We start from the raw sequence: 23977 nt of genomic DNA on the forward strand, positions 1-23977 counted from the left end.
TTAATGATTCCTTGCCAACTTCACACCCATCGAAGTGGTATAAAAGTGGAGGGGAGGGGATTTCTAAGGTGCGCACATGAGAGCTTCCTTGTTTTCTACGCCAAATCACAGAAAAAAATCATCAAGACAGTTGGGAAAATGGGTGAAACTGCGAAGGAACTAATTACAGTATCTCGTGGAAAGAAGACACACTTCTAGCAGCGTGAAAAGAGTATGAAGATCAATTGTGAGGTTATGTGACATTGTGGGGAATTTCTTACCAGATGACGTCCAGTCAAAACAATCAACAAACAAGAGGCTGATTCGGGATGGAAGTGAAAGAAGAGGTTTTCCTGGATCTCAGCATCGTGAAGGAGGAGTACAGTATTGCTGAAGTGAAGACGGAGCCCAAAGATGGCCAGGAAACCGTGCAGTTTGTCATTGAGGAGATTTCCGAAGAGGAACCCAAAGATTTTCCCTGTTCTCAGTCCTGCACTTGCACTATTTGTAAGAAACTCAAGTAAGAATTCAACTGGAGTTTGTGGGAAGTGTCTTGGAAGGGAGTTTTATGACATTTTCTCCTGTGTTTCAGTGTAAAGCATCAGTCTGAGAAATCCTTGTCGTGTGAGATTTGCGGTCAGAGCTTCAAATTGAGCGTCAATCTGAAGTCACACATGAAGAGTCACGACATCCAGAGTCCATTGAGCTTCTCTTGCTCTCAGTGTGGCAGTGAATTCTCGTCGGCCAAGGCGTTGTCTTCACACGTGGCCAGACATTCTGCCAGCATGAATTGCAAGATCTGCAAGCAAACATTCAAGAATCGCTTCACGCACAGACGCCACCTGAAGACGCACAGCGCAGAGAAGAAGTTCGAGTGCAAGTCCTGCGGTCGGAAGTTCAGAGAAGGATCCAGTCTCAAGCGACACATTTTCCTGCTGCACGAGAAGGTGCAAGAGAAGGACGACACGAAAGTCTTCAAGTGTTCGTACTGCAGTCTTGAGACAGTGGGCAAGATCAAGCACAAAATGCACCTCTTGACCCACACGAGAGTGACAAATGTGGAGTGTTCAAAGTGCCGGAAGAGATTCAACTTGCAGAAGATCTTCTATATGCCCATGAGGAACGAGTCGGACAAGCCGTACATTTGCTATGGGTGCGACATGGCGGTGAAGAGCAAGGAGGAGCACAAGGAATCGCAGCTGAAGCGAGCTGAACACCCCAAGATTTGCTTTCACTGCGATCAGACGTTCTACAATGCGCAGAGCTTCAAGAATCACGTGCAGGAAGCGCATCAGGACGTCTTCGGCGAGGAGACACAGCAAGACGCTCAACGTGGCAGTGATCTAGTGAATTTGATAAAGATTGAGGTGAAAGAAGAGGATTCCAGTTGAGAAGAATCAATGCTTTTAAAATAAAGGATCCCAATAAGATTCTAGTTTGTATTTTATAATTCAAATACTGCTGATCGCGCATGGTGAATATGAAAACTGGTCGAATATGTAACTTGAAACTCGTCTAAACGGGCGATGGTAAAAGGTTTGTGCCGACGCGCGGTGCATTTCATCATCGAATGATGGGAAATATCAAATCTAAGGAGGAAGAAGCAGATGACGAGTGTGCGAAAATGGATATTTACTATCAGAATCCACCAGATGAGCCAATAAACATGGAGATTGAGTGAGTATATGCGGAAATTCTTGTGTTGGGCAGAGATGAGGTTAGACCTCATGAATCGCTTTGCAGAGCTAGAAGATTTTCTCATTTTCCTCAATTTACTGTCCACAGTTTTGCCGCAATGGATTTGTCGGAGGAGCAAAAGAAAATTGATATACTGGCGCAAGATTTGCCTGACTTGGAGGAGCAAATCATGATGATAGAACCGCCAAATGACCAGAATTGTAATGATCAGACGCTTTCCTACACGACAGTGGAGTACGTTTGTCCCTTTTGCAGCTCGTCTTTTGGGGTGAGCGAAAATGCAATTTCCCACATTGTGCGACACTTGAATGAAGTGGCTGCACAGCCGGAAACACAGCCCGAGACAGCTCCAAAAGCCCCAACAGATCAACTGTTTCAGTGTGAAAAATGCAACGCGGAATTCATATACAAACACACCTTAAAGCTTCACCTCAAGAAATTCCACTTCAGGTACAATGAAATTCGGGAAAATTGTAGTTAATGTCTCTCAAGATATTTGTCTAAAGGATTCTTACACTTTCAGCCACGTGAATTGGTTCTCGTGCAAGATTTGCGGCAAAGGATTCAAGGCGAAAGCTGAACTGGTGAAGCACAGAAGCGATCACAAGTGTTCGTATTGCCAGGAAACGCTTCCACTTGATGTGCCCCTCAAGATTCACGTGAGAGACAATCACAAGGGCCTCCCAGTGAGCGCCAGAGGTAAGTCTGAAGTTCTTCTTCTTAGAAGGATAGTGAATAATCATGCTTTTCCCTCTCTACAGATGGTCCAATTTCGAAGCAGATTTGCTGCGTTCTTCTGGATCACATGGAGATTCAGCATTACTACGATGCCAGAGAGGCGGAAGCGGACAGTGGCGTTTACTTCGAGGTGCTGGTGGACTTTGGGGATGTTTATCCAGCTGAAGACAGCAACGGTGTGGCAATGAACACCACAAATGAGTGAGTTTCAGTCGTTTCAGTTGAGTTTTCACTGATAAAATTTAGCTAAATTTCCTTCAAAGACTACATTGATCGTTTCTGATGCTCTCCTTTCATAGAAGCACTGCTGCAAAGGGCAGTGAGGACTCTTTCGCATGTCCTGAGTGTCCGGAAGTCTTCAGGACAGAATCTGCAATGATTCGTCATCTCTTGAAGACAGAGAAGATCAACTGCGACGTGTGTGACAAAGTCTTTGCGTCCAGGAGGAGTCTTGCAGCTCACTCAAGGCATCACGTGAAGCGTAATGTCCATAGTGTGATGTCACGAGTCAAGAAAACGCATCCAAGGAAGCCTCAAACATGTCCGTACTGCAATTCAACGTACAAACACAAGTATTTTTACACCAAACACATCAGAACAACTCACAGAGGACTTCCGATTACGATTCACGGTGAGTTTTACATTTGATTTCATCTTTTTAGAATCTTTATTTTATCACCTCTATCTCTATGATGAAATGAGTGTGATTTGTCATCTGTACATTGCAGATGGTCCCGTTTCGAAGGAGTTTTGCAGCGTGTTGTTGGAGAGGCTATTCGTTTAGTTACCGCAAAGTATTCACTTTCATTCCTTTTTTCACGAGATTTATTGAATTATGTTCCAATTAAATGAAGTTAAGCTTTAGCAATCGAACTTACCTCCAATCCACCATCGAGAGTGGCGCATTCAGGCTGCTCGCCAGCGTCCACACTCACTCTGGGCGTTGTTCTCTCCACGCGTGTCACCAGGAGACGCTCGTCATCCGATGGATCGGATCTCGTGGGCGTGGGAATGTTGTCCGCCTCGCAGATGGCTTTCACGACGCGCGTCATCGCGAGTGGCGGCAAGCTTCTGCTCAGCCGGAAGCCAGCCTTTGCGGAATCCTCCGTGAGGGAAAACCTCACGCGGCTCTGTGTCCTCATGCCCAGGAGCTTCTGCACGAGTGTGGCGCGATTTGGGTGCAGCTTGGAGTGCTTCCGGGCACCGCCATGACCCAGACCGCCCAGGAACTTTGCCTCTGCCGGCGCAGGGGCGAAAGGGTGGGCAAAGTTGCGACTGGCGAATGGCGCATCACTGCGGATCACTTCGCGATGCCAGCGCGATTGGCGAGGACCCTCGAGGACGGAGCTGCGAGTCCTGGTGCTGGACTCATGAGCAGTGTCCTCCAATTTAGTGGAGATGGACGACAAACGCGGGAAAACGCCACTCATCGCGAGAACCGGAGAGACTTTATTGATTTAATAAAAAATCGAATTGTTGCCGGCTCGCGTTGCTGGGCAGAAATTGAGACGTGACTGGGTGATGCAGGCAACGAAGTGCCCTTATCTAATCAGGGTTTTGTGATATCAAATCAATTTGAGCGCGTCAATGTTGTCAGTGTAGTTTTGTGCAACCATGACAAATATTCGTCCCATCGCTCCGGAATTGGTGAAAATTGCCAAGGAGGAGCTCAATGAGGTGCCTGAGAGGATCAGTGAGGATCTGGAGGCTCTCAGAGAGTGGATAAGGAAGCAACCGCACTTGAAGGCCCGAACAGATGACCAGTTCTTGGTGACTTTCTTCAGGGGATGCAAGTGGAGTCTCGAGAGGACAAAGCAGAAGTTGGACACCTTCTACACTGTGAGATCTGCCCTCCCGGAATTGATACACCACCGTGATCCGCTCGAGAAGAGGACTCTGGAGGTGATTCGGATGGGATTTGTCATGCCACTGCCGCTAACTGAGCGTCCAGATGGTCCGAGAATTATGCTGTTCAGGCCGGGAGTTTACAATCCGACTCTCCACACAATTCACGAGATGATTCGGGTCAGTCTGATGGTGAATGACATCTTGCTGTGCACGGATGACAATCGCAGCATTGCCGGTCAGATTGGGATTGTTGATCTCGCTGGTGCCACAATGGCGCATCTGGGCCAGGCGAATGTGGTGCTGATGAAGAAGTTCTCAATGATCACTCAAGACGCCTCTCCGTTGCGCCAGAAGGGCTTCCACTTCGTCAATGCGCCCTCGGGCTTCGCCACTGTCTACAATCTGGCCAAAGGAATGTTCAATGAGAAGATGCAGCAAAGAGTAATGACCACAAAATCCCTTTTCCAATTGCCTCTGCTGAAGATTGTCCCTCTTTCTTTCAGTTCCGCGTTCACACAGACCGCGAATCGCTCTTCAAGTGCATCCCCAAGAGACTCCTGCCCAGCGAATACGGCGGAGAAGCTGGTCCCATTCAGAAGATCATCGATGATCTAGAGAAAGATCTGATTGGTGCGAGGGACTTTTTCAGGGAAGAGGACAACTTCGGAACGAATGAGAAGAGACGCATTGGACGCCCAAAGAATGCAGAGACTCTCTTTGGTGTGGAAGGATCTTTCAGGAAGCTACAAGTTGACTAATCCTGCAAGGAGAAAATAGTACAATTAAAATATGTAAATTTTCCAGTGTATAATTGATAAATTTCTCTATAGAATCACAATTGAAGAGTTAATCAATTTCCAATTTGCGGAAGGATCCTTGAGTGCCATAAACCTCCTCCTTTTTCTTCCCGTTGATCCTCTTGCTCTCATCCACACCGTACTTCTCCTCACTCATTAAATACTCTCGGTTGTCGATGAGTCTCTTCTCCCAGGAAGCCAGAAGTTCAGAGATACTCCCAGCTTGACCTCCGTACTCCTGTGGAAGGATTCTCTGCGGAACAATCTTGATGATTGACTCCACGCCGTTTCCGTGCACTTGGAACTGAAATGAGGTCTATTGGTTAACCCGATGCTTGAGATTAATCCGATTGTATCCTTACTCTCTGGCGCACTTTCTCCTTCATGAAGTTCCTGAATGCTCCGAAGGCCACCTCGAATCCTGCCGCTGTGTTGAAGAAGTGGAATCCCTTCTGGCGCACCGGTGTCGCCTCGTGAGTCAGCATGGCGAACTTCTTCATCAGCACCGGCGTGAGTTGCAGGAAGTGCTTCATGGTGGTGTTCTCCATGTCCACGAGCACCGTCTCACCGGCGCACATCCTGTTGTCGTCCTGCGCCAGCTGCAAATCGGCAATCATCAGGCTCACGCGCAGCACGTCGATGATGGAGAATTGGTCAGGATTGTAGCATCCGTAGCGAATGAGAACGACACGTGGACTGTCCGGTGATTCTGTCTCGGGCAGCGGAATCAAGTAGCCCAGCTTCATTATTGCCAGATTCTTCTCCAGCACTGGATCTCTCGGACTCATGACTTCATGCACCACCGTTCGAGCTGTGTAGTAACTGTCGATCTTCTCCTTGGCCCTCTCGAGGCTCCACTTGCAGCCGCGCAAGAAGCCAACGAGGAATTGATCACTTGTTCGCGCTCTCAAGTGCGGTTGCTTCCTTATCCACTCCTTGAGCGCCTCCAGATCCTCACTGATCCTCTCGGGCACCTCATTGAGCTCCTCCTTGGCGAGCTTTGCCAATTCCGGTGATAATTCTCTGATCTTCTCAGACATTTTCTGCACTTTTACTAGACAATTCACGTATGACTGGATATAACTTGCGACCGGTGCAGACTTTTCACCAGAAGCAAAGATAAGATAAATCTCTCATAGAGAGAGATTGTGAGTCAAAAAGCCAATTCACCGCTTCTTCAAGTGGAAAGTCAACAAAGGCGTAGGAAATAAGATTCTTTTGCAAAGTGCAATAAAATATTTTTGTTGTTTTTAGGCGTTTTTAAGCACAGAATTGTTGGTAAATTTCAATTGAAGTCATATGCAAAAAAGGATGCTTAAGAATTCAGTGATAAAAGTGTAATAGTTCGACTCTGTGAGTGGAATCTTTTGTGAAATGACTACAAATCCACTCAATAGCCTGATAAATGGTCACAATTTCGTTTTATCTTATCACATGAAAATACACGAGATCCCAGCCCAAAACACCATCCATGTGATCCAGTGCCTTAAAAGCGTCCTAACCGGTGACAAGAAGCATCAAAGCACGCGCGAAAATGGCGAAGATTCGACCGCTGAATCGAGAGTTGGAGATTGTGGTGCGAGAGAAGCTGCACGAGGTGCCCGAGAGGATCGAGAAGGATCTGCAAGCGCTCAAGGATTGGCTGGCCAAGGAGCCCCACTTGATTTCCCGCACCGATGATCAATTCCTGGTGGCCTTCTTGCGGAACTTCAAGTACAGCCTGGAGAAGAGTAAGGAGATGATCGACAACTACTACTCTGTGAGAAGCACAATTCCGGAGATGAGGAAGGATCGGGATCCAGTTAGTGAGCAGAACAAGGCGATTATCAGGACGGGATACTCCCTGCCGATGCCCAATTGTCCTCCTGGCGGATCGAGAATCTACCTGAACAGGATAAGTGTGTTCGATCCCAACAAGTTCACCATCTACGAGATGCTGAAGGTGGCCAGCATGATAAATGACATCGCCATCATGGAGGACGATAATTGCGTTGTGGCTGGACATGTGGACATCATCGATCTCAAGGGAATGACGACGGCCCACTACATGACCTTCACGCCAACGGTGCTGAAGAAGCTGATCATGATTGCGCAGCAAGCGACTCCGCTGCATCAGAAGGAGATTCACTACCTCAATCTGCCCTCATCCATGATGACGCTCTTCAACATGTTCAAGAAGCAGATGATTGAGAAGAGTGGCGTGAAGATTCACGTGCACGCCAGCCTGGAGTCCCTGCAATCGGCCATACCGCTTGAGTTCCTGCCCGAGGAGTACGGCGGCACGGGCGGAAGCTTGCCGGACATCATTGCGGGGTGGGAGAAGAAGCTGGCGGAGAGAAGACAGTGGTTCCTGGACGATGAGAAGTACGGCACGGATGAGAGCAAGAGGAAAGGCACACCCAGAACGGCAGAATCACTCTTCGGCTTCGAGGGATCTTTTCGTCAATTGGAATTCGACTGAGAGAAGCAATTATCTTTATTGAGCTGTTAAGATAAGATATCAATAATACATCACTGAGGAAAATTTTTGTTTATTCAATCCAAATTCAGCGTTCTGAAAGATCCATTTGGTCCGAAGAACTCCTGCGTGGCATCCTTGTACGGTTTCTGACGCTTTTCCTCATCCACACCATATTGCTCTTCGTCTTCCTTGAACCACTCAGAATAGGTGATCAGCTTCTGTTCCCAGAAATCAATGATATCCTCAATCTTTCCCGCTTCTCCGCCATATTCGGTGGGAAAGAGCTTCCTGGGAATGCACTTGAACAGCTCTTCAGTGTTCCGATGAACGTGAATCCTGTTCCTCTGCTTCTCATTCACGAATCCCTTAAACATGTTGAAGATCGTCTCGAAGCCTGGAGGAGTGTTGATGCAGTGCGTCTCAATTTGTCGCATAGGATTTGCTTTCTGCGTCAAAAGGGTGATTTTCCGCATGAGGCCAGGATTCATTTGCATGAAATGACCAGCAGAAACATCAGCCAAATCGAGGATATCTATCTGGCCCGCTATCATCATGTTATCGTCCTCCAGCAGCAGCACATCTCCAATCATATTGCCCACTTTCATCACATCGGCGAAGGTGAAGAGCGCAGGATCATAGGCTGCCGGACGGATCAGCATTATCCTGGGCTTTCCTGGCGCTTCTGTCAGTGGAAGAGGCAAACCCACGCCCGTCCTGATGAGCTTCCTGGTCCTGAATTGAAATTTTAATTGGAAAATAGTAACTTTTTGCAAATCATTAGTCCTTTACCTCTTATCTAGAGGATCTCGTCCTTTCATCAGTTCTGGAATTCTTCCTCTGAGCGTGTAGAAGTCCTCAATCTTCTCCTTGGCCCTCTCGAGGCTCCACTTGCAGCCGCGCAAGAAGCCAACGAGGAATTGATCACTTGTTCGCGCTCTCAAGTGCGGTTGCTTTCTTATCCACTCCTTGAGCGCCTCCAGATCCTCACTGATCCTCTCGGGCACCTCATTAATCTCTTCCTTAGCTACTTTGGCTAATTCTGAACTGATCGGACGAATATTAATCATCTCTAATTGCGAGAAAAACCTTCTACTGACTGACTTTCTCTCCCCATTCGATGTCTTCAGACAGACTTATCTTGATCCTTCTATGTGATTAGATAAATCCAGAAGTGCGATCGTCAAGTGCAATTTTCACTGACCACCCGCAATTGGCTACTGAACACTTGCTTGCAAAATGTGGGTGTTGTAAAATGTAGCGACATGGGGAATATTTATAGTTGTGTACATTCTCGAAAATAAATTTCGCGCTATCGCGGCTTTGTCTCGTGAAAATCTGGCGACCAGACGCACTGGTAAACTTTATGTCGCTCCAGAGATGGCATTTCGTCGTGTAAACTTTGTAATTTCACTGTAATTTAGTGAGAAAAGGAGCATTTGTACATTTGGCGCCATAAAATACACTCAACTCTCTATGATCTTTAATTGCATTTCTAGTTTTTATGATTGCAAAAATTACCTCTGCATGTTGACAATTCGCAGAAGAGTTGCTTTTCCGTGTAATTAATCAAGTGAGCACATCTTCTAAATTCTTGGCAATTCATTCTCTTTTCTCTTTCGCCTTCATTCATTGTGTATTTTCGTTTCAACTCTAATTACTGTTTTCAATTGCTCACGCGCACTCACGGCTGATCGCGACGTGAGCCAAAGGTTTCCCGCAATTTTTCACTCACATTCGTTCGCTCACTAAATCATTGTCAAGTGTTTTATTGTGATTTGCTGATCGTGAAAATGATGCAGAAGCCCAATTTTGTCTACGCCTTCACGAAACTGGTTGAAGATCCAGACGGAAGGAGAAGAGTGGTGACCATTGAGAGAGGGTGTGTCTGATTAAGGGTGTTTTTTTTCGAGTGGTTTCTCACTGTGGTCACTCTTTAAGGTCGGTTGTGAGGCATTCGCGGTACAATTGCAGTGGCATTTCAGCACCCAAAGGACACTACAAGTACTCAACCAGGGCTTTTCGCGGCGGATTGTCAGGATGGGGTGATAATTTCAATCCTGCGGATCAGTTTTTCAAGGTAAGACACTCTTAATTCTCCAGTGCAATTGTGATTAGCAATGAAAAATCACAGATTTCGCGAAGAAAATTAGTAAATTACGGTGGAAAATGAAAAGAAATGCGTTATTATAGTGAATGATAATAATAACAACACGGATAATTTATACTTTCTTTTGTAATCCTCTTAATACTACAACCTACATTTCCCAATTTCTTGCCAGATAAACTTTACATAGCATTAGATAAGGAGTCATCAAGGCTTCAACTCTTGAACTAGATAGATAAAATCCAGATAAAACACGTGTAAGATGCGTAAAACACTTAGATTTGCCGTGTTTTTGCGAGAAGCTTTTCAGTTGCATTTCGTCTTTGAGGAAGAATTGTTGTTTTGCGCAAAAAAGTGAAATGTCTTTTGAAAACGCTAAAGAGTATTTTGAGGGAAATAATTTTACATTCACCCTTACGAGAAATATTCTCGATGAGTTCTTCGACTGGATAGAGTGGAGAAAGGATGGGAAGGATTCGCTTTTAGACATCGGCAGTGGGCCTGGAAATACTCTTCGTGAGATATTTTATCCTCGATTGTCGTCCAACTTCTCCAGACTCGTGCTTTCGGACATCTCTGAGCCAATGGTTGAGCTGCAGAAGAGGGAATTCGAGGGAATTGAGCGAGTTTCGTGCGAAGTGTTGGATATTGGAGTGGAAATTGATGGGAATTTGGCGAGAAAACTTGGAACTTTCGATCATGTGACGTCATTTTTCTGCTTGATGTGGATTAAGGATCAACAGCAGGCCATGGACAACATCTACAGCCTTCTTAAGCCCGGTGGCGATTGCTTTCTTGTGATTTCAACTGACACTCCGGCTATCGATGCAATCTTGTCGGTTTGTGAGAAGCCTCGATGGAAGGAATATTTCACAGGATGGGAAGATTTCTATGCCTTTCCGTACAGGAAAATCAATGAAGCTAAAGCTAAGGCTGTAAATTTCATGGAGAAATCAGGATTCAAAAATCTAAGAGTAGAATTCGGGAAAGTTCCTTTTGAATTTGGCTCTGATAGAGCAAAAGAGAATTTCCTCAAATCAATGCCAAATAAATTCGCCAAGAATGTTACAGCAGAAGAAGAAGAGGAAATCTTCCAAGAACGTCTTCAATACTTCGATCAATTCGTACTTGGACAGTATCGAGATAATACTGGGAGAATTTATAAGCCAAACAGCTATTTGATTTTATATGGAAAGAAGGGTAAATAAAAGTGTGATTTCTTCACCGATTTTAATCATCTTTGGTCTGAATGAAACACGTGATAATTTAGGAAATCACCTGGAATTCCTCACACATTCAACACTTCTTGAGCCTCTGTCTCATGGGAAACAGCGCTAGACCCACAAATTAACTCGGGTTTCCCGCTAAAATTCGTGATTCAGACCAAAACGTCGACTTCTCGTTCCCGCCAACGCACTTTGGATTCGCTTATAATATCTTTTCTCGTTTCCTCAAGCGCGATTTCCACTCTCTCTTCAGTCTCTCTCGCGTCAAGTCACATGTTGAGAGTTCTCTCTGAGTTCATGTGCATTTTCAGGGTTACGAGAGCAAGTACGAGAGAGTTAAGCTCCGTTCAGTGTGCTCTCAGTCTCTCTTTTGTGTGGATTTTGTGAATCGAACTCTCTGTTTTGGTGTTCATATCTTGACAGCACTTTGAGCATTTCGCAAGTTGATTCGTATTTTCTTGTGAAAAATCACCTCTAGCAGAGTGTTTTGCGGTGCTGTAGTTGCTAATCTCAAAGTTAATCCGGATAATATTGTATCTACGGTGATTAAGTGGTCAAAGCCTACTGAATCCACTTTAGTTTTTACCGCCTTTTATGGTCCGGGTTTTGGAAACGTGTCTCTTCTGTGAAGCTTTCAACCTTGACACGCTTGCTTTAGCGGCCAAAAATTGCGAATTCCCAGTGAAAAGTGATATTTTCTCTTAGAGAAAAGTGTAGGAAAATCACAGAAAGTGACACTAGTGTTGCCTGTAGCGAAAATGGCTTTCAATTACTACCCGAAAAATTGGCACGCCAATGGAATGGGATGGCACAACACGGCTGCAATGCAGACTGGGTGGAAAATACCGCCCCCTTCGGTCCCCAGGGCGCCGGATGCGTACTCCACGGGCAGCTCTTCTTCAGGAGTGTCCAGCATGTGTCCATATCCCACTGGTCCAGCCCCAGGAATACCCGGAATGCCGGGAATGCCCAGTAAGATGTTTGCGGAGTTTCCCGTCATTTTCCACCCACTGATTTTGCCTCTCTTGCAGCTCCCAACTCTGCCTATGGCTTCGTGATGCCTCCTCCGCTGCCCCAGATTCCCGGAGGCGCTCCTCTGTATCCTTCTCTGGGTGAAATGGGCTTCGGCGGAGGATCAGGCAGTCTCTCATCGTTCGGATCAATTGTTTCTGATCCAAATCCTCCAGTTGTGCCGCCCACAATCTCAGGCTATGGACTTGAGGAGATTCCCTGCAATGCTGTAAAAGTTCCTGAAGACCAGTCGTCGTTTTTCACGGTAATTCTATAGTTATTTTTAGCACGAAGCCGTCCTGAATTCGGGTGTCTTGTCTATTTTTCTTCATTTTCTGGAGAAAAATGGCTCCAAAAATAGCTTGTGACTATGTGTCTTGTTTCTGATTCACTCTCTTCGTCCTCTCAAGCATTGAACCGAGTGTTAAAGGCAATTATTAAGTGCGAGAGAGATTAAATATTGTTGGAAAATTCGGTGAAATGTCTGAAAACTCCTTGGCTCTCTGCCAAATTCACTCATTTCTCTCATGTAAACCATACATATTGGTGTAAATTGACTCAAATTGTTTTCATACGATAGTTATTGGTGCTTTCTCGAGGAAATTGATCAAAATCTCAAAGAATTTCGCGGAAAATTCACCAAATTGCGACGGTTGTGCTGTGAGTTGGAATTCAAAAAAGAGCGCCATCAGGCGGCTGGCTGTCAGTCGGTGACGTCATCAGAGTGTTTGGTTGTGCGTTTTGTTTGCTCCACTTCAAGTGCTTTTTGTCACGTTTCCAGCGTCTTATCTCACGTTTTGGACGTGATAATGTGCAGAGTGTGGATGGTGTAGTACGAAAAAGCCGGTAAATTGTGGAATTTGGGTGGTATTTGGGGTGAAAAAGACACATCAAAAATTCCCAGTGATGTCATCCGGAGACTGGCTTCAGTGCAAAGCTTCCCAGGCTATTTTTGGCCAGCCAATTGATTGGGTGGGGCTGCAAATCACTCAGTAGTGCTCCCCGGTGGTCAAAGGTTGGGGCCACACCGAAAGAATCCCTCGCCAGACGGCCTGGCACCGAGGAAATCGATGAAAACTCACCCTGAGAAGGGGAAATAGGAATTGAGGTTAGATATCAAGGTGAATGCCTTAACGATTTTCCCGATTTTCCTCACTTTTTGGGTCATTGTTTGGGGCTTTGGGGCGTAGAGGCGCCTCCCAGGCTTCCTAATCGATTTAATCAGTGCTAATTCACCTTCATTTCCACTCATCTTCAAGGCCTTGGCGAGGCATATTCGTCACTGATGACGACACATTCCCACCTTATTATTCACCTTTTTGATCAAAACACGTCTTCTTTATTGCTTCCTGCCTGTTTTGGAGCGCGATTCGCACGCTATAGAATCATTGGGAGAGCTTTGCAGTGAAAAATTCAAGTCTCTGGACGCGATATCAGTGAGAAAATCAACAATTGTGGTGCATTTTTGCAGGTTTTGCAAGTCTTTCAAGCGTTTTCCTCCCTCCTGAAGCCCTCCTAGATCCCTTCCACCCCCCTCCAAGGAACCATGGATGATGCTCTGCAGGGATTGTTTAAGGGCGCCGGGCAGAAGCTCTTCAATGCGGCTGGAGAGGCTCTCGTTGGCGCCGCTAAGGAATACCTTGGCAATGCCATTCAGGAGATCTTCGTGAAGAAGGAGGCCGAGCACAAGCGTATTCTGCCCAGCATCAAGAATATGAAAGTTGTGAGTAGCCAAGAGAAGGTAGAAAAGTTGCTAAAATAGCGTTAAGAAGTGAAAAAAAAAGATCGCCCAACGTGGGGCTCGAACCCACGACCCTGAGATTAAGAGTCTCATGCTCTACCGACTGAGCTAGCCGGGCACTTGTGTCTCAGCTGGCAACAACTCCATCATCACTTGTCGTCTCTCATCGGATTCTCATAGTTAACCCTTTAGAGGTCGATTTCTCCCCATCTTCGTGCGCCCTTTTGCATCATTTGCATTCTCATGCTGCCCTTTGGCAATTATTGTGCAGATGCGTGCAGAATTATGGATTTTTCGCGGGGTGACCGTGAATCTTGTATTAATTAGTTTACATGTTTTCCGCGTGAAACCTTCACAGTTCATTAGAGATGCTTATGGACGTTTAATTGCACTGTGTGGTGCTGTAGCGTAAAATGTAGCAAAAAATATGGGATTATGGTGATAATTCCATTCAATTTCTCAACAAAGACAATTCATGAGAAGAGAAATATTAATTATTCACCTGAATGAACACATGAAGAATTCGTAGAAGTTTTATTTCATGCTAGAATTCTACAGTTTTAAACCGGCGAAAAGCCCTTTAAGTTTGTTTACTCTTTAAACTTGATTTTAGTCACACTCTCTTAAATTCTCATCAGTTTTTTGGGTGAAATCACGTTAATTCGCACACTTTCTATCTTCACACGCAAGAAGACGCTCAATTAAATACTTTGCTGTCCATCAATGGGTTAATGGTTCAATTGTGCGCGTTTTAATTCCACCAATTGTTGCATTGTCGCCAACAATAGACGCACTTTTTCATGCACTCTATCTCTGGCTCACCTTCTAAAGCCACAGCCTTTGTCGCGAATGAGATCACTGGGAATTATCATCGGATAATTACTTAATTCTCCTCTCACGAGCACTTCCTCAGAAGCGTTCTCTCCCTCTCTCACGAGCTTATGACTTTGTGATAGTGTGATTGTGATAAGAGAGTTCCAAAAAATCACAGTCGACAGTTTGCGCAGTCGAGACGAGTATTTTCGTCAATCGCGAGATGTTTAGATCGCTCTCGAGATTGCCAAGTTAGTCAGTGGAGAGACAGTGAGTGGTGTAAGTCACGTGAAGGGTGATTTTTTTTCTTACAGTGAATTGAGAAGCGAATTGAGGGGAGAAAAATGAGCGATGAGGATGAATTGGAGGAAATTTCGGAGGAATTTTCACGCGTTTCTGCTAGAGTTGCTCGTCTCTTGCCGAGTATAAAGTTTTTCAAGAAGGTAATTATCAACTGGCAGCAATTTAGTGTGTCCTTCCCTCAACTGGGAGGGACTTGGGAGTGTCCGCGTTGAGTGATGATATGGGAATTTTGCACGTCCGTGCTGGAATTGGCGTGTCTGGTTGAGCTTTGGCGCCAGGAAAATCGATTTTTTCTCACACATCTTCATATGATTTTCTTCTTGTCTGCGAAGCAACAGTTTGCTGTGAAATTTGTAGTTTTCCACTTAAATTTTATAGGTTTGCGAAATGATTCTGAATCGTTTGTGATGACTGTGATTTTACTATTATGATGAGTCACAATGAAAAAAGAAGAAAATAGCAACAAGACAGACGAATATATCTTACCTTTTGTGACATATAAATTGTCAAAGTTTCTTTAATGTTGGTTGTAAAAAGTGAAGGTTTATCATTATGGGTAATTTATTTAGTGGATATTGAGAGATATTTGGTTGTAAGACTGATAAAAGTATTCTTTGAAATCTGTGTTTATTTCTTTGAACTTCTTATCGTAATATTAATGTTGTTTTAAACGCATTAAAGTGACGGAAATTGCAAGTAAAGTTAGTGGAAAGTCTTATCATTTTGGCTAAAAGATATACCAAAAAGGCGAAGAAAATGCCAGCTATTGTAGTTAATTAAGTATCCATCCATTTATTTAACTTTGTATATGTGTATATTACATCAAGTCTTGGCTATAGCATGGCAAAGAGAAAGCTTTTTGAGGATAGATTTGTGACTTCTGGCGTTCAGTCAGTCTGGCCAGTGAGCAAGATGGCATCCTCGGGCAGAGCCTGTCGCTTGTAGCGACTCTCAGTGGCGAGATAGACCACCAGACCGGCGAAGAGGATGACAAAGAGAGCGATGAAGTTGACAAGGATGCCTTGGGCGGGAAGATTGGCGTAGTCACTCTTCAGGGTGAAGAAGATCTTCTCGGAGAAGCCAAGGAGAGCCGTGGCGGCGGCCGCAACGAAGCCATAGAGGCCGAAGAGGACGTGATAGGGCATAATCTTCTCCCGCAGTGGTTGACTGAGGCCAGGAGCGAGGAATGAGATGAAACCCACCAGGTACTGAGCAGAGAACAGAATGACGGCCAGCAATCCTAGCCAGGAGTGCATGGAGTAGAGATTCGGGATGGGCGGTGAGGCGAGATCGTGTGAATCGAAGACGGCTTTGAGCCCTAGAACGGTGGCCAGGAAGGCCAGACCGTGCAGAGTGGCATGAGTGATCTTCAGGTTGCGCTTCTTCGTCATGCGAAAGCCACGGTAGATGAGAATGGCGTTGCCGTAGAGGAAAATCATGCCGATGGTCATGAGGAGTGGATGCCAGTTGAACTGCACGGCGGGATTGCTGTGCCACGCCAGGCCGCCGAGGTGGGAACCAATCCAGCCGCCCACGAGGATCACTAGAAGGAGGCCCACGAGGAGTGTGCCGAGGTAGAGAGAGTTGAAGTGACCTAAATTCGATGCTCCAATTTCCTCCATTGCGTTTTTCTGCAAAAAGGGGGGTGGAAAAGTGGTAGATTTTGAACTAGAGAGGCTAGTTTATCACCTCTAAATCGATAATTTCCGGATAAGCCGGTAGTTGACAGTCTTTTCAAAGTGTTTGTCGAAGAGTTAAAGAATTTATTGGGATTTTTTTTTGATTTCTATCTCTTCACTGATATTTGATTAGTTCAGAAAAGCTGTGACTTTTCCTAATTTCTTCAATATGATAAAATTCTATTGAAAATAAGGCGAAAATTGAATGATTTTGATCATTTCGGGTGGATAAATTCACACTGTGATGATATTTGGATCAATACAGTGAACACCAGATGTTCAAATAAAACACTGTGATACGCAGTGTTTGTAAAAATTTCACTTACACGCGCTTAAGAAGGCAATGATTTTCACATGAAAAGATAACCTCTTGAATTGAGAGAAACAGCTTGGAAAGATATACAAAGAAGAAAACAGGCAAAATCAAGGCAGTTTTTCCACTAGGGAAAGTGACATATGTTGAGTTGGGGGTTTTCCGAGGAAAACAGCTGTAAATGTGTCAAAAATGTGTGTGAAAAGTTGTGTGTTTACTCACAATTTTGTAAAGACTAAATAGAACCACAATTACATGTGAAAAATATCGATAAATTTCACTGTATTTGCACAAATTTGAGTTGCAACTTGAGGAGCAAAATGGGAATTGCGTGTTGCTCGATTCACTAAAAACACTCCCAATGAGTCTGAGAGATGAAGGCGAAAATTGGGGGAGACTCGGTCAGATGGAGATATCTCACTCTCTCTCTGCCGTTACAGACGCTGCACATCTCTTTTCGTCGCTCGTGTGAGCTTTTTTCTAAAGGGGGGAGAAAATTTTGTGATAAGAGAGGAGATGCTTTTGATGAAACCTGCGCAACAAGTAATGGAGTTTGTCAGTCGATATGCACACAGTACAGAAGGATGGATGAAATCGATAAATTCCACACCGGCAACGTGTGTCTGTGTGGGTGGGAAAACAGAGGAATTTCCCTGGTATTTTTCATCACTCAGAGAGAGAGTGAAATATTGTGCGGATGATTGAGGAATCTTAAGTGACCATATGTTGAGTTTTGGTTGAGGGTTTGGTTTCCCGCCCAATTTTTTTTCCCGCCGCTAATTTATCACCCAATTTTCATTTTATCAATGGCAGCGATAAGAGAGATAGAGAATTGGTGTATAATAGCGTAAATTTCCCAGTAATTTTGACTCCCAAGTGAGAAAGTGTGACAACATTTTTCTCCATGGGTTTGTTAGCGCTCGGAGGGAAGGTTTTTCCTTTATGTTTGAGAGTTTAGTTGGTAGTCAAGTGTGGTCAATTGAGGACAATCAGTCGTGAGTTGCTCCTCGAGCGTCGCGGTTCACGATTTGAGGAGGTTTTTTTTTCTTCTTTAAGCCAAAATTCTTTGTCTGTGATTTTTATCGCGTGTGTGAAAATGTCCAAAACTCACCCGAAGAGTGAACCAAAACCGATTATTTTCTCTGAGATGGATTGTGAGGAATTGATTGAATGCTTGAGAGTGACTCAAGTGGAAAATGTAAATTTGGGAAATTTGTCAATTGGCGTTGTGAATTTTACAACTGACCATTTGCCTTTGATTGATGACGATTGTGATAAAATTGTGCCTGAATCTGCAGAGAAGACGCATTATGTTGGGGAAAAGTCATGGAAGAGGGAGAAAACTTTCGATGGTGCACCGATATTTCGTGTAAAAAGAAAATAAATGCATGGAAAATTTGGGATTTGACGAAAGTGTAATTCAAAAATTATCTTCTGTTTGCAGCTCGGCGAGCGTGGAAGTGGCTTGAGATCGCGAGGTGATGTCCAGGACTTCCACACACTCAGGCAACAGTGTCTCGCGTCGGGCACACTGTTTGAGGATCCCGAATTTCCGGCCGCGGACAGTTCACTCCAATTCTCCCGTCGTCCGGATCGCTATGTCCAGTGGCTGCGTCCGATGGAGATTGCTGACGATGCCCAGTTCTTCGTTGAGGGCTATTCGCGCTTCGATGTGCAGCAGGGCGAACTTGGTGATTGCTGGCTTTTGGCGGCTGCGGCGAATCTCACGCAGGATCCCAAGTTGTTCTTCCGCGTGGTGCCTGAGGATCAGAGCTTCTCCGAAGACTACGCTGGCATCTTCCACTTCCGCTTCTGGCAATATGGTCGCTGGATTGATGTGGTGATTGACGATCGTCTGCCGACGTATCGTGGTGAATTGCTGTACATGCACTCGACGGAGAAGAATGAGTTCTGGAGTGCGCTGCTGGAGAAGGCGTACGCCAAGTTGCATGGATCGTATGAGGCGCTCAAGGGTGGCACAACGTGTGAGGCGATGGAGGATTTCACGGGTGGTGTGACGGAAATGTACGATCTGAAGGTGAGTTTTTGTTGGTGTGAATTGAGAGTTATGCTACATCAGCGGAAACATACAGGATTTACGATCTTAGCGATTGGATGAACACTTAGATAAGACTGGAATTGTGACAGTTAAGTGGAAAAAGTAAAGAGAAGTGACCAAATTCTCATTATCAGTGAACATGAGGCTTCAAATGTGCAATAAAAAACACAATGATAACTGTTAATTCTCTCCTTTGTATCCTAGGAAGCTCCTTCGAATCTCTATAACATCCTTCTGAAGGGCATGGAGAGGAACTCAATGATGGGCTGCAGTCTGGAGCCGGATCCCAATGTGCTGGAAGCGGAGACGTCCGAAGGTCTCATTCGTGGTCATGCGTATTCCATCACGAAAGTGCAGATGGTGGACATTGTGACGCCCAACACGAGTGGCAAGATTCCACTGTTGCGCCTCCGCAATCCGTGGGGAAATGACGCCGAGTGGAATGGTCCGTGGAGTGATCAGAGCCCAGAGTGGCGCTACATTCCGGATCATGTGAAGGAGCAGATTGGGTTGAATTTTGACGTGGATGGCGAGTTCTGGATGTCATTCAAGGACTTCCTCACGCACTACGATCGCGTGGAATTGTGCAACTTGAGTCCGGACTCACTGAGTGATGATCAAGTGAGTCGCGGCAAGAAGAAGTGGGAGATGTCGGTGTTTGAGGGCGAGTGGACGCCTGGAGTGACAGCTGGTGGGTGCAGAAACTACTTGGAGAGCTTCTGGCACAATCCGCAGTATGTCATCTCGCTGGAGGATCCGGATGAGGATGATGATGAGGGCAAGTGCACGGTGATCATTGCGCTGATGCAGAAGAATCGTCGCTCCAGGAGGAACATGGGCATGGATTGTCTGACAATTGGCTTTGCTGTGTATCATCTGAGTGAGAGGGACTTGATGAATAAGCCGCAGAAGATGAATTTCTTCAAGTACAACGCCTCCGTGGCACGATCGCCGGCATTTATCAATCTCAGGGAGGTGAGCTGTCGCTTCAAGTTGCCGCCTGGACACTACTTGATCGTGCCGTCGACATTTGATCCGAACGAGGAGGGTGAATTCCTTATCAGGGTGTTCTCAGAGGGCAGGAGTCACATGGAGGAGAATGACGAGGAGGTGGGATTCGGAAATGTGGACGATAGGGTGAGCATCGACTATGCTGAGAGTGATTATTATTAACTGTTTAGTATCACGATATAAAAGATGCCTTGTAATTGTCTTGTTGAACAATGTATATTTGTGGCTTCTTATTGTTTGATTTCTCTTATTTATCCTCTTTTCAATTGTACATATAATTTAACCTTATAATTGACCTCTTAGGTTAGCAATTACGACGAAAATGAATTTGGTGATAGAGATCATGTAAGTTTAGGTGTGGATTTATCAATTTAACCCTCACATCGACATGGCATTGTTTGCATGAATACCAAGGAAGACTTTTTTACTGCATGAATTGCGCTCTACAAGAATGACTTTCATTGATTCTTTGCATCATGGCTAGTGGGTTTCACGGGCGTTCTTATTGATTTCTCCATTAAACATTCAATCAGGTGACACCGTCGCTTCCTCAGCCATCGTATCCTGACCCCCAGAAGTCTGCCATGGAGAAACTCTTCCTTGACATTGCCGGCGATGACATGGAAGTTGATTGGATGGAGTTGAAGAGGATTCTGGATCACTCAATGAAAGACGGTATGTTTTCTCTCTGCACTAATCCATTATCTCTCATTGTCTTAATCATTCAGACATCATTGGACATTTCTTTAATGACTGGTGGTTGGTTTTTGAGTAACATTTTTCCTGTATTTTCTATGCATTTTTCTTAGAGGTTCAATTGACTCTGTTTTGGGTAGAGATTTTATGCGTTTTCTTGTAAGAAATCCGTGCATTTTGTGAATGTCACTCTACCTTGTGTTCTGTTGAGGTTTTGGGAGATGAATTGCAACATGTTTTTACATACTTTACTACGCAGTTTTTTTTTCTGGAAGAATCACAAAATGAGCCATTTTTTGAATTGTTAAGGTTGAATTTGCCAAAAAAACATACAGAAATTATCATTCATTCCTTCTTATATCAAATTTTTGATATAACAAAGAACTAGAATGATTCGTTCTGTTGAAAATTGATTGAATTCTTCGTGATTTAATTGTCTAATAATGCTATTACTTTCTCAACTAATAAATCCTTTAACAAATGACAAAAGCTTATCATTAACGTCAAAATAACATGAACCACGTTGAGAATATATCCTCGAATGCAGCACATTGGATTAAGCATGGAATGTGAATAATTCCTCTAAAGTTTGCAATTTGTGTCCTCTTCTCCTCTGTAGTTCTTACTTTTATTTGTTATCTGTCTTGTGTCTGTGAAATTGAGTCGAAGATGCCAATTTCAGCAGCTAAAGATCCCATTGACACACATTTCTCCGGTTTTTACTCTCATCCCTTTTCCCTTGTATTCTTTGGTTTTGCCGTGAAGAAGCAAGAAAAAAAATGGGGGGAAATTTGTGTTTTCGGGGCGCTGTGCGAGCGCGAAGGGCACAAAGCGTGGCGATATTGGCTCAAGACTTCCTGTGTGTTAGATTTGATGAAGGTGTCAGCGAATGGGGCCACTCAGTTGGGCGCTCCGCCCGGCGGGGCCGCCGAGGGCGACGGCGGGCTGCTGGCGCTCCTGTGCGGCGCCCTGTGCAAGGACAACGCCATCGGCCAGGCGTTTGGCGCCAATACAGATCCAGGAGGCGGCGAGGGCGTCGTGACGGTGGCGCCGAGCTCAAGTGGTGAGGCTTCATTGGCTTTTATCTCAACTCTTGTGCGCAATTTTTTTTATCAAACTGAGAGAGAGAGAGAGAATTTTTCTCGCGGTTTTGATGTTTATTTGATTTATCTTCTTACGTTTAATCCTCATCTTATTTTTTTAGCTGCGTGATTTTGATCTTTACACAACCACAAATAATAAGGAATGTAAATTGAATAGTTTTTGGATGATTTTTCACACTTCTGCACAGTCTTTATTTTGTGTTGTGTTCTTAGAGAGAAAGCAGTGTTGATAAATTAGATGTAATTGAAATATTTTAGGGGATTAGAAGGGTGTTTTTAGTAATATTTTCCAGACTTTAGAGAGTTTTTATTAATTTTTATTGTGAAATTTATGCGTTAAAATTGTCTCCAAGTGTAATTTATCATCACTGTTGCAGAGAATTAATTAAAATGTGCACAAAAGTACAATTTTTTCACACGTTTCCGTGTAAAAATATCCTATAAATGTTTACTTGATTACTTTTTCATCCACTTTCCATGCTTTCTTGTGCTTTTGCTTCATCCGGACAGTGTAAATATGTCACAGAGAGCCGATGAAGAAGAGGATTTTCGAGTGTTTCTTGTCTGCTTTTCAGTGCTTTTCGTGAGGCTTTTTCTTCTTGCCATTTCCTGCATTGACGCGCGCTTTTGTGCTTGAATTTCAGTCATGACGGATTACGGAGGCTTCTCGAAGGACGTGTGTCGATCGATGGTGGCGATGCTGGATGTGGATCAGTCGGGCAAGCTGGGCTTCGAGGAGTTCCGGACGCTGCTCAACGACATTGCCAAGTGGAAGGCGGTGTTCAAGCTGTACGATCGCGACGGATCCGGACGATTGGGGGCGTTTGAGTTGCGCGAGGCGCTCAATTCGGCCGGGTATCATCTGAATAATCGCGTGCTGAACGCCCTGGCGCATCGCTACGGCAGCCGTGACGGAATGATTGCGTTCGATGACTTCATTATGTGCGCGGTGAAGATCAAGACGATGATTGACATCTTCAAGGAGCGCGACGTCGACGGGACGAACATGGCCACGTTCAGCATGGAGGAGTGGGTGGAGAAGACGGTTTACTCGTAAATGCATCGATCAATTGCCAGGATAATTCTCTCCTTTTTTTCTAACGCATCAATATATATTCTTGTGACATTGACAAAATATTACAATTTACGCAGAGTGTTCCCTCTACTAATATTTATTTTATTACATGTTTACAAGTAATCACTCGAAATAAATCTATGAATATAGATTACAATATTTTTTTTTTGTGTGAATGTTTTCTTGTAAGAAAATCCCAAAAGTGACCGTTTCACTTGTCATTCAAATTTCACGCTTCCCCTCCGCAAAACCCATCAATTCCCACTGTCATTTAGCCGTTGGGTGGCTTCCGCTGTGACTTTTGCCCTCGAGCGACGTGAAGTTGGTGCAAGACGTCACTCGTGAAGGAGTTCCGCCATTTGCAATTTTCGCTGTGGCCGACAAAAGTGCAAAAGTGAGGGATTTAGCACCCAAAAAGCCACCTAAATGGGTAAATATACAGCCAGAATCTACTGTTAAGTAGTGTTTGGGGCGATTGTGAGTGAAAAACAGGTGCTAAGGTGTGCAGAAAGTGGCGAAAAGGGGTGTGTTTGAGGTGAGAAGATCCAACGGGAGCGCGATGGGCCAATGGCGACATCTCGCAGTTGGCCCTTGGACGGAGAAAATGCCTCTTTTCGGGGTGATTTGTGGCGCCCCACGGTGTTTGTATGCGGCCGGGTGTGGATGAGAGTACTTATTGCGATTCTGGGGTGCTGCTGAGTAGGCCACATGAGCGCCAGGGTGGAGCTGTTGGGCGGAAAAAGTGGAGAAATTGGGGAGTGTGCGTGAGGCAAAAGAGTCTGGCGTCTTTGCGAAGAGAAATTGACCATTTCTCACACAATTGACTCACTCACTTTTCAGTGAAAATGCTCAGCATTTTCCCAGACTTCTTCGTCCAGCACTCAACTATGTGCTGTGCCAGTAGACTTTGCGATTTTCCCGACATTCCCACAGGATGAGATTGTCTGCAGGTGTTTTTTTTCTTCTTCTTCGTCACCTTTGTCGATTTCCTGCCACGAAGCGCACCTTTTGAGACTCATGGACAGCCACTCGATACCTCTGCATTGACCTCTCCCGGGAGACCATCCGCCCATGAGAGCTTCCTTGGCTCGCCTGGCCAGGAGAGTTTGTCCAAGTTTTCTCCACGAAAATGTGTCTCTCGCTGCTCAAATTCCCATTTCTCTTCTCAGATTCACACTCGCAAGCAATTCGTAAGCCAGCCAAGCTTATAAGACTCGAGATTCATGTGCAATCCAACACGAAAGTGGGTGACTTTGTTTTATTCTGCGCACTTTACGGAATTACGTGTGAATTGTTTTGCAGGGAAATCCAAAGGGCTCCGC

The 23977-nt window shown here is 44.9% G+C and overlaps 8 protein-coding genes and 1 non-coding gene across 17 annotated transcripts; 5 read left to right on the forward strand and 4 right to left on the reverse strand.

Moving 5' to 3' along the window:
* The first annotated feature begins 38 nt into the window (after positions 1 to 38).
* On the forward strand, positions 39 to 1403 carry LOC132255621 (zinc finger protein 878-like). Its single transcript, XM_059751723.1, has 2 exons — positions 39 to 499; positions 572 to 1403. The coding sequence occupies exons 1-2, from the start codon at positions 309 to 311 to the stop codon at positions 1368 to 1370; spliced, it is 990 nt and encodes a 329-aa protein (XP_059607706.1). The 5' UTR covers positions 39 to 308; the 3' UTR covers positions 1371 to 1403.
* Positions 1404 to 1502: 99 nt separating this feature from the next.
* LOC132255616 (zinc finger protein 836-like) lies at positions 1503 to 3234 on the forward strand. Its single transcript, XM_059751717.1, has 6 exons — positions 1503 to 1656; positions 1765 to 2127; positions 2201 to 2376; positions 2439 to 2616; positions 2715 to 3046; positions 3144 to 3234. The coding sequence occupies exons 1-6, from the start codon at positions 1550 to 1552 to the stop codon at positions 3197 to 3199; spliced, it is 1212 nt and encodes a 403-aa protein (XP_059607700.1). The 5' UTR covers positions 1503 to 1549; the 3' UTR covers positions 3200 to 3234.
* Positions 3235 to 3812: 578 nt separating this feature from the next.
* LOC132255878 (uncharacterized) lies at positions 3813 to 7526 on the forward strand. The gene is made up of 4 exons (XM_059752049.1): positions 3813 to 4704; positions 4767 to 5012; positions 5375 to 5763; positions 6576 to 7526. The coding sequence occupies exons 1-4, from the start codon at positions 4030 to 4032 to the stop codon at positions 7519 to 7521; spliced, it is 2256 nt and encodes a 751-aa protein (XP_059608032.1). The 5' UTR covers positions 3813 to 4029; the 3' UTR covers positions 7522 to 7526.
* LOC132256390 (alpha-tocopherol transfer protein-like) lies at positions 5004 to 6171 on the reverse strand. Its single transcript, XM_059752784.1, has 2 exons — positions 5423 to 6171; positions 5004 to 5364 (listed from the first exon to the last, which is right to left on the reverse strand). Exons 1-2 carry the CDS (start codon positions 6098 to 6100, stop codon positions 5110 to 5112), a joined length of 933 nt encoding a protein of 310 aa, XP_059608767.1. The 5' UTR covers positions 6101 to 6171; the 3' UTR covers positions 5004 to 5109.
* Positions 7527 to 7595: 69 nt separating the features above from the next.
* On the reverse strand, positions 7596 to 9635 carry LOC132256389 (retinol-binding protein pinta-like). The gene is made up of 3 exons (XM_059752783.1): positions 9040 to 9635; positions 8311 to 8931; positions 7596 to 8253 (listed from the first exon to the last, which is right to left on the reverse strand). The coding sequence occupies exons 2-3, from the start codon at positions 8586 to 8588 to the stop codon at positions 7596 to 7598; spliced, it is 936 nt and encodes a 311-aa protein (XP_059608766.1). The 5' UTR covers positions 8589 to 8931; positions 9040 to 9635.
* Positions 9636 to 9795: 160 nt separating this feature from the next.
* Positions 9796 to 10845, forward strand: LOC132256391 (juvenile hormone acid O-methyltransferase-like). Its single transcript, XM_059752785.1, has one exon. It carries the CDS (start codon positions 9985 to 9987, stop codon positions 10831 to 10833), a length of 849 nt encoding a protein of 282 aa, XP_059608768.1. The 5' UTR covers positions 9796 to 9984; the 3' UTR covers positions 10834 to 10845.
* Positions 10846 to 11490: 645 nt separating this feature from the next.
* On the forward strand, positions 11491 to 22797 carry LOC132256387 (calpain-A). Of its 9 annotated transcripts, none has more exons than XM_059752775.1 (8): positions 11491 to 11823; positions 11883 to 12127; positions 18156 to 18749; positions 18975 to 19907; positions 20085 to 20126; positions 20315 to 20456; positions 21346 to 21540; positions 22225 to 22797. In XM_059752775.1, exons 1-8 carry the CDS (start codon positions 11610 to 11612, stop codon positions 22635 to 22637), a joined length of 2778 nt encoding a protein of 925 aa, XP_059608758.1. In that variant the 5' UTR covers positions 11491 to 11609; the 3' UTR covers positions 22638 to 22797. The 9 variants fall into 9 exon arrangements, with proteins under 9 accessions (XP_059608758.1, XP_059608761.1, XP_059608762.1 ...); XM_059752779.1 differs by lacking the exons at positions 11491 to 11823; positions 11883 to 12127 and adding exons at positions 12459 to 12708; positions 13334 to 13585; XM_059752780.1 differs by lacking the exons at positions 11491 to 11823; positions 11883 to 12127; positions 20085 to 20126 and adding exons at positions 12460 to 12708; positions 13334 to 13585.
* Trnak-cuu (transfer RNA lysine (anticodon CUU)) lies at positions 13649 to 13721 on the reverse strand. The gene has a single exon. It is a non-coding gene; the product is annotated as a tRNA-Lys (tRNA).
* On the reverse strand, positions 15137 to 17544 carry LOC132256392 (transmembrane ascorbate-dependent reductase CYB561). Its single transcript, XM_059752786.1, has 2 exons — positions 16934 to 17544; positions 15137 to 16350 (listed from the first exon to the last, which is right to left on the reverse strand). The coding sequence occupies exon 2, from the start codon at positions 16339 to 16341 to the stop codon at positions 15607 to 15609; it is 735 nt and encodes a 244-aa protein (XP_059608769.1). The 5' UTR covers positions 16342 to 16350; positions 16934 to 17544; the 3' UTR covers positions 15137 to 15606.
* Positions 22798 to 23977: the final 1180 nt, after the last annotated feature.

This window comes from Phlebotomus argentipes, unplaced genomic scaffold (genome assembly GCF_947086385.1).
Source record: "Phlebotomus argentipes unplaced genomic scaffold, Phlebotomus argentipes genome assembly contig_5, whole genome shotgun sequence".
Classification (NCBI taxonomy): Eukaryota; Metazoa; Arthropoda; class Insecta; order Diptera; family Psychodidae; genus Phlebotomus; species Phlebotomus argentipes.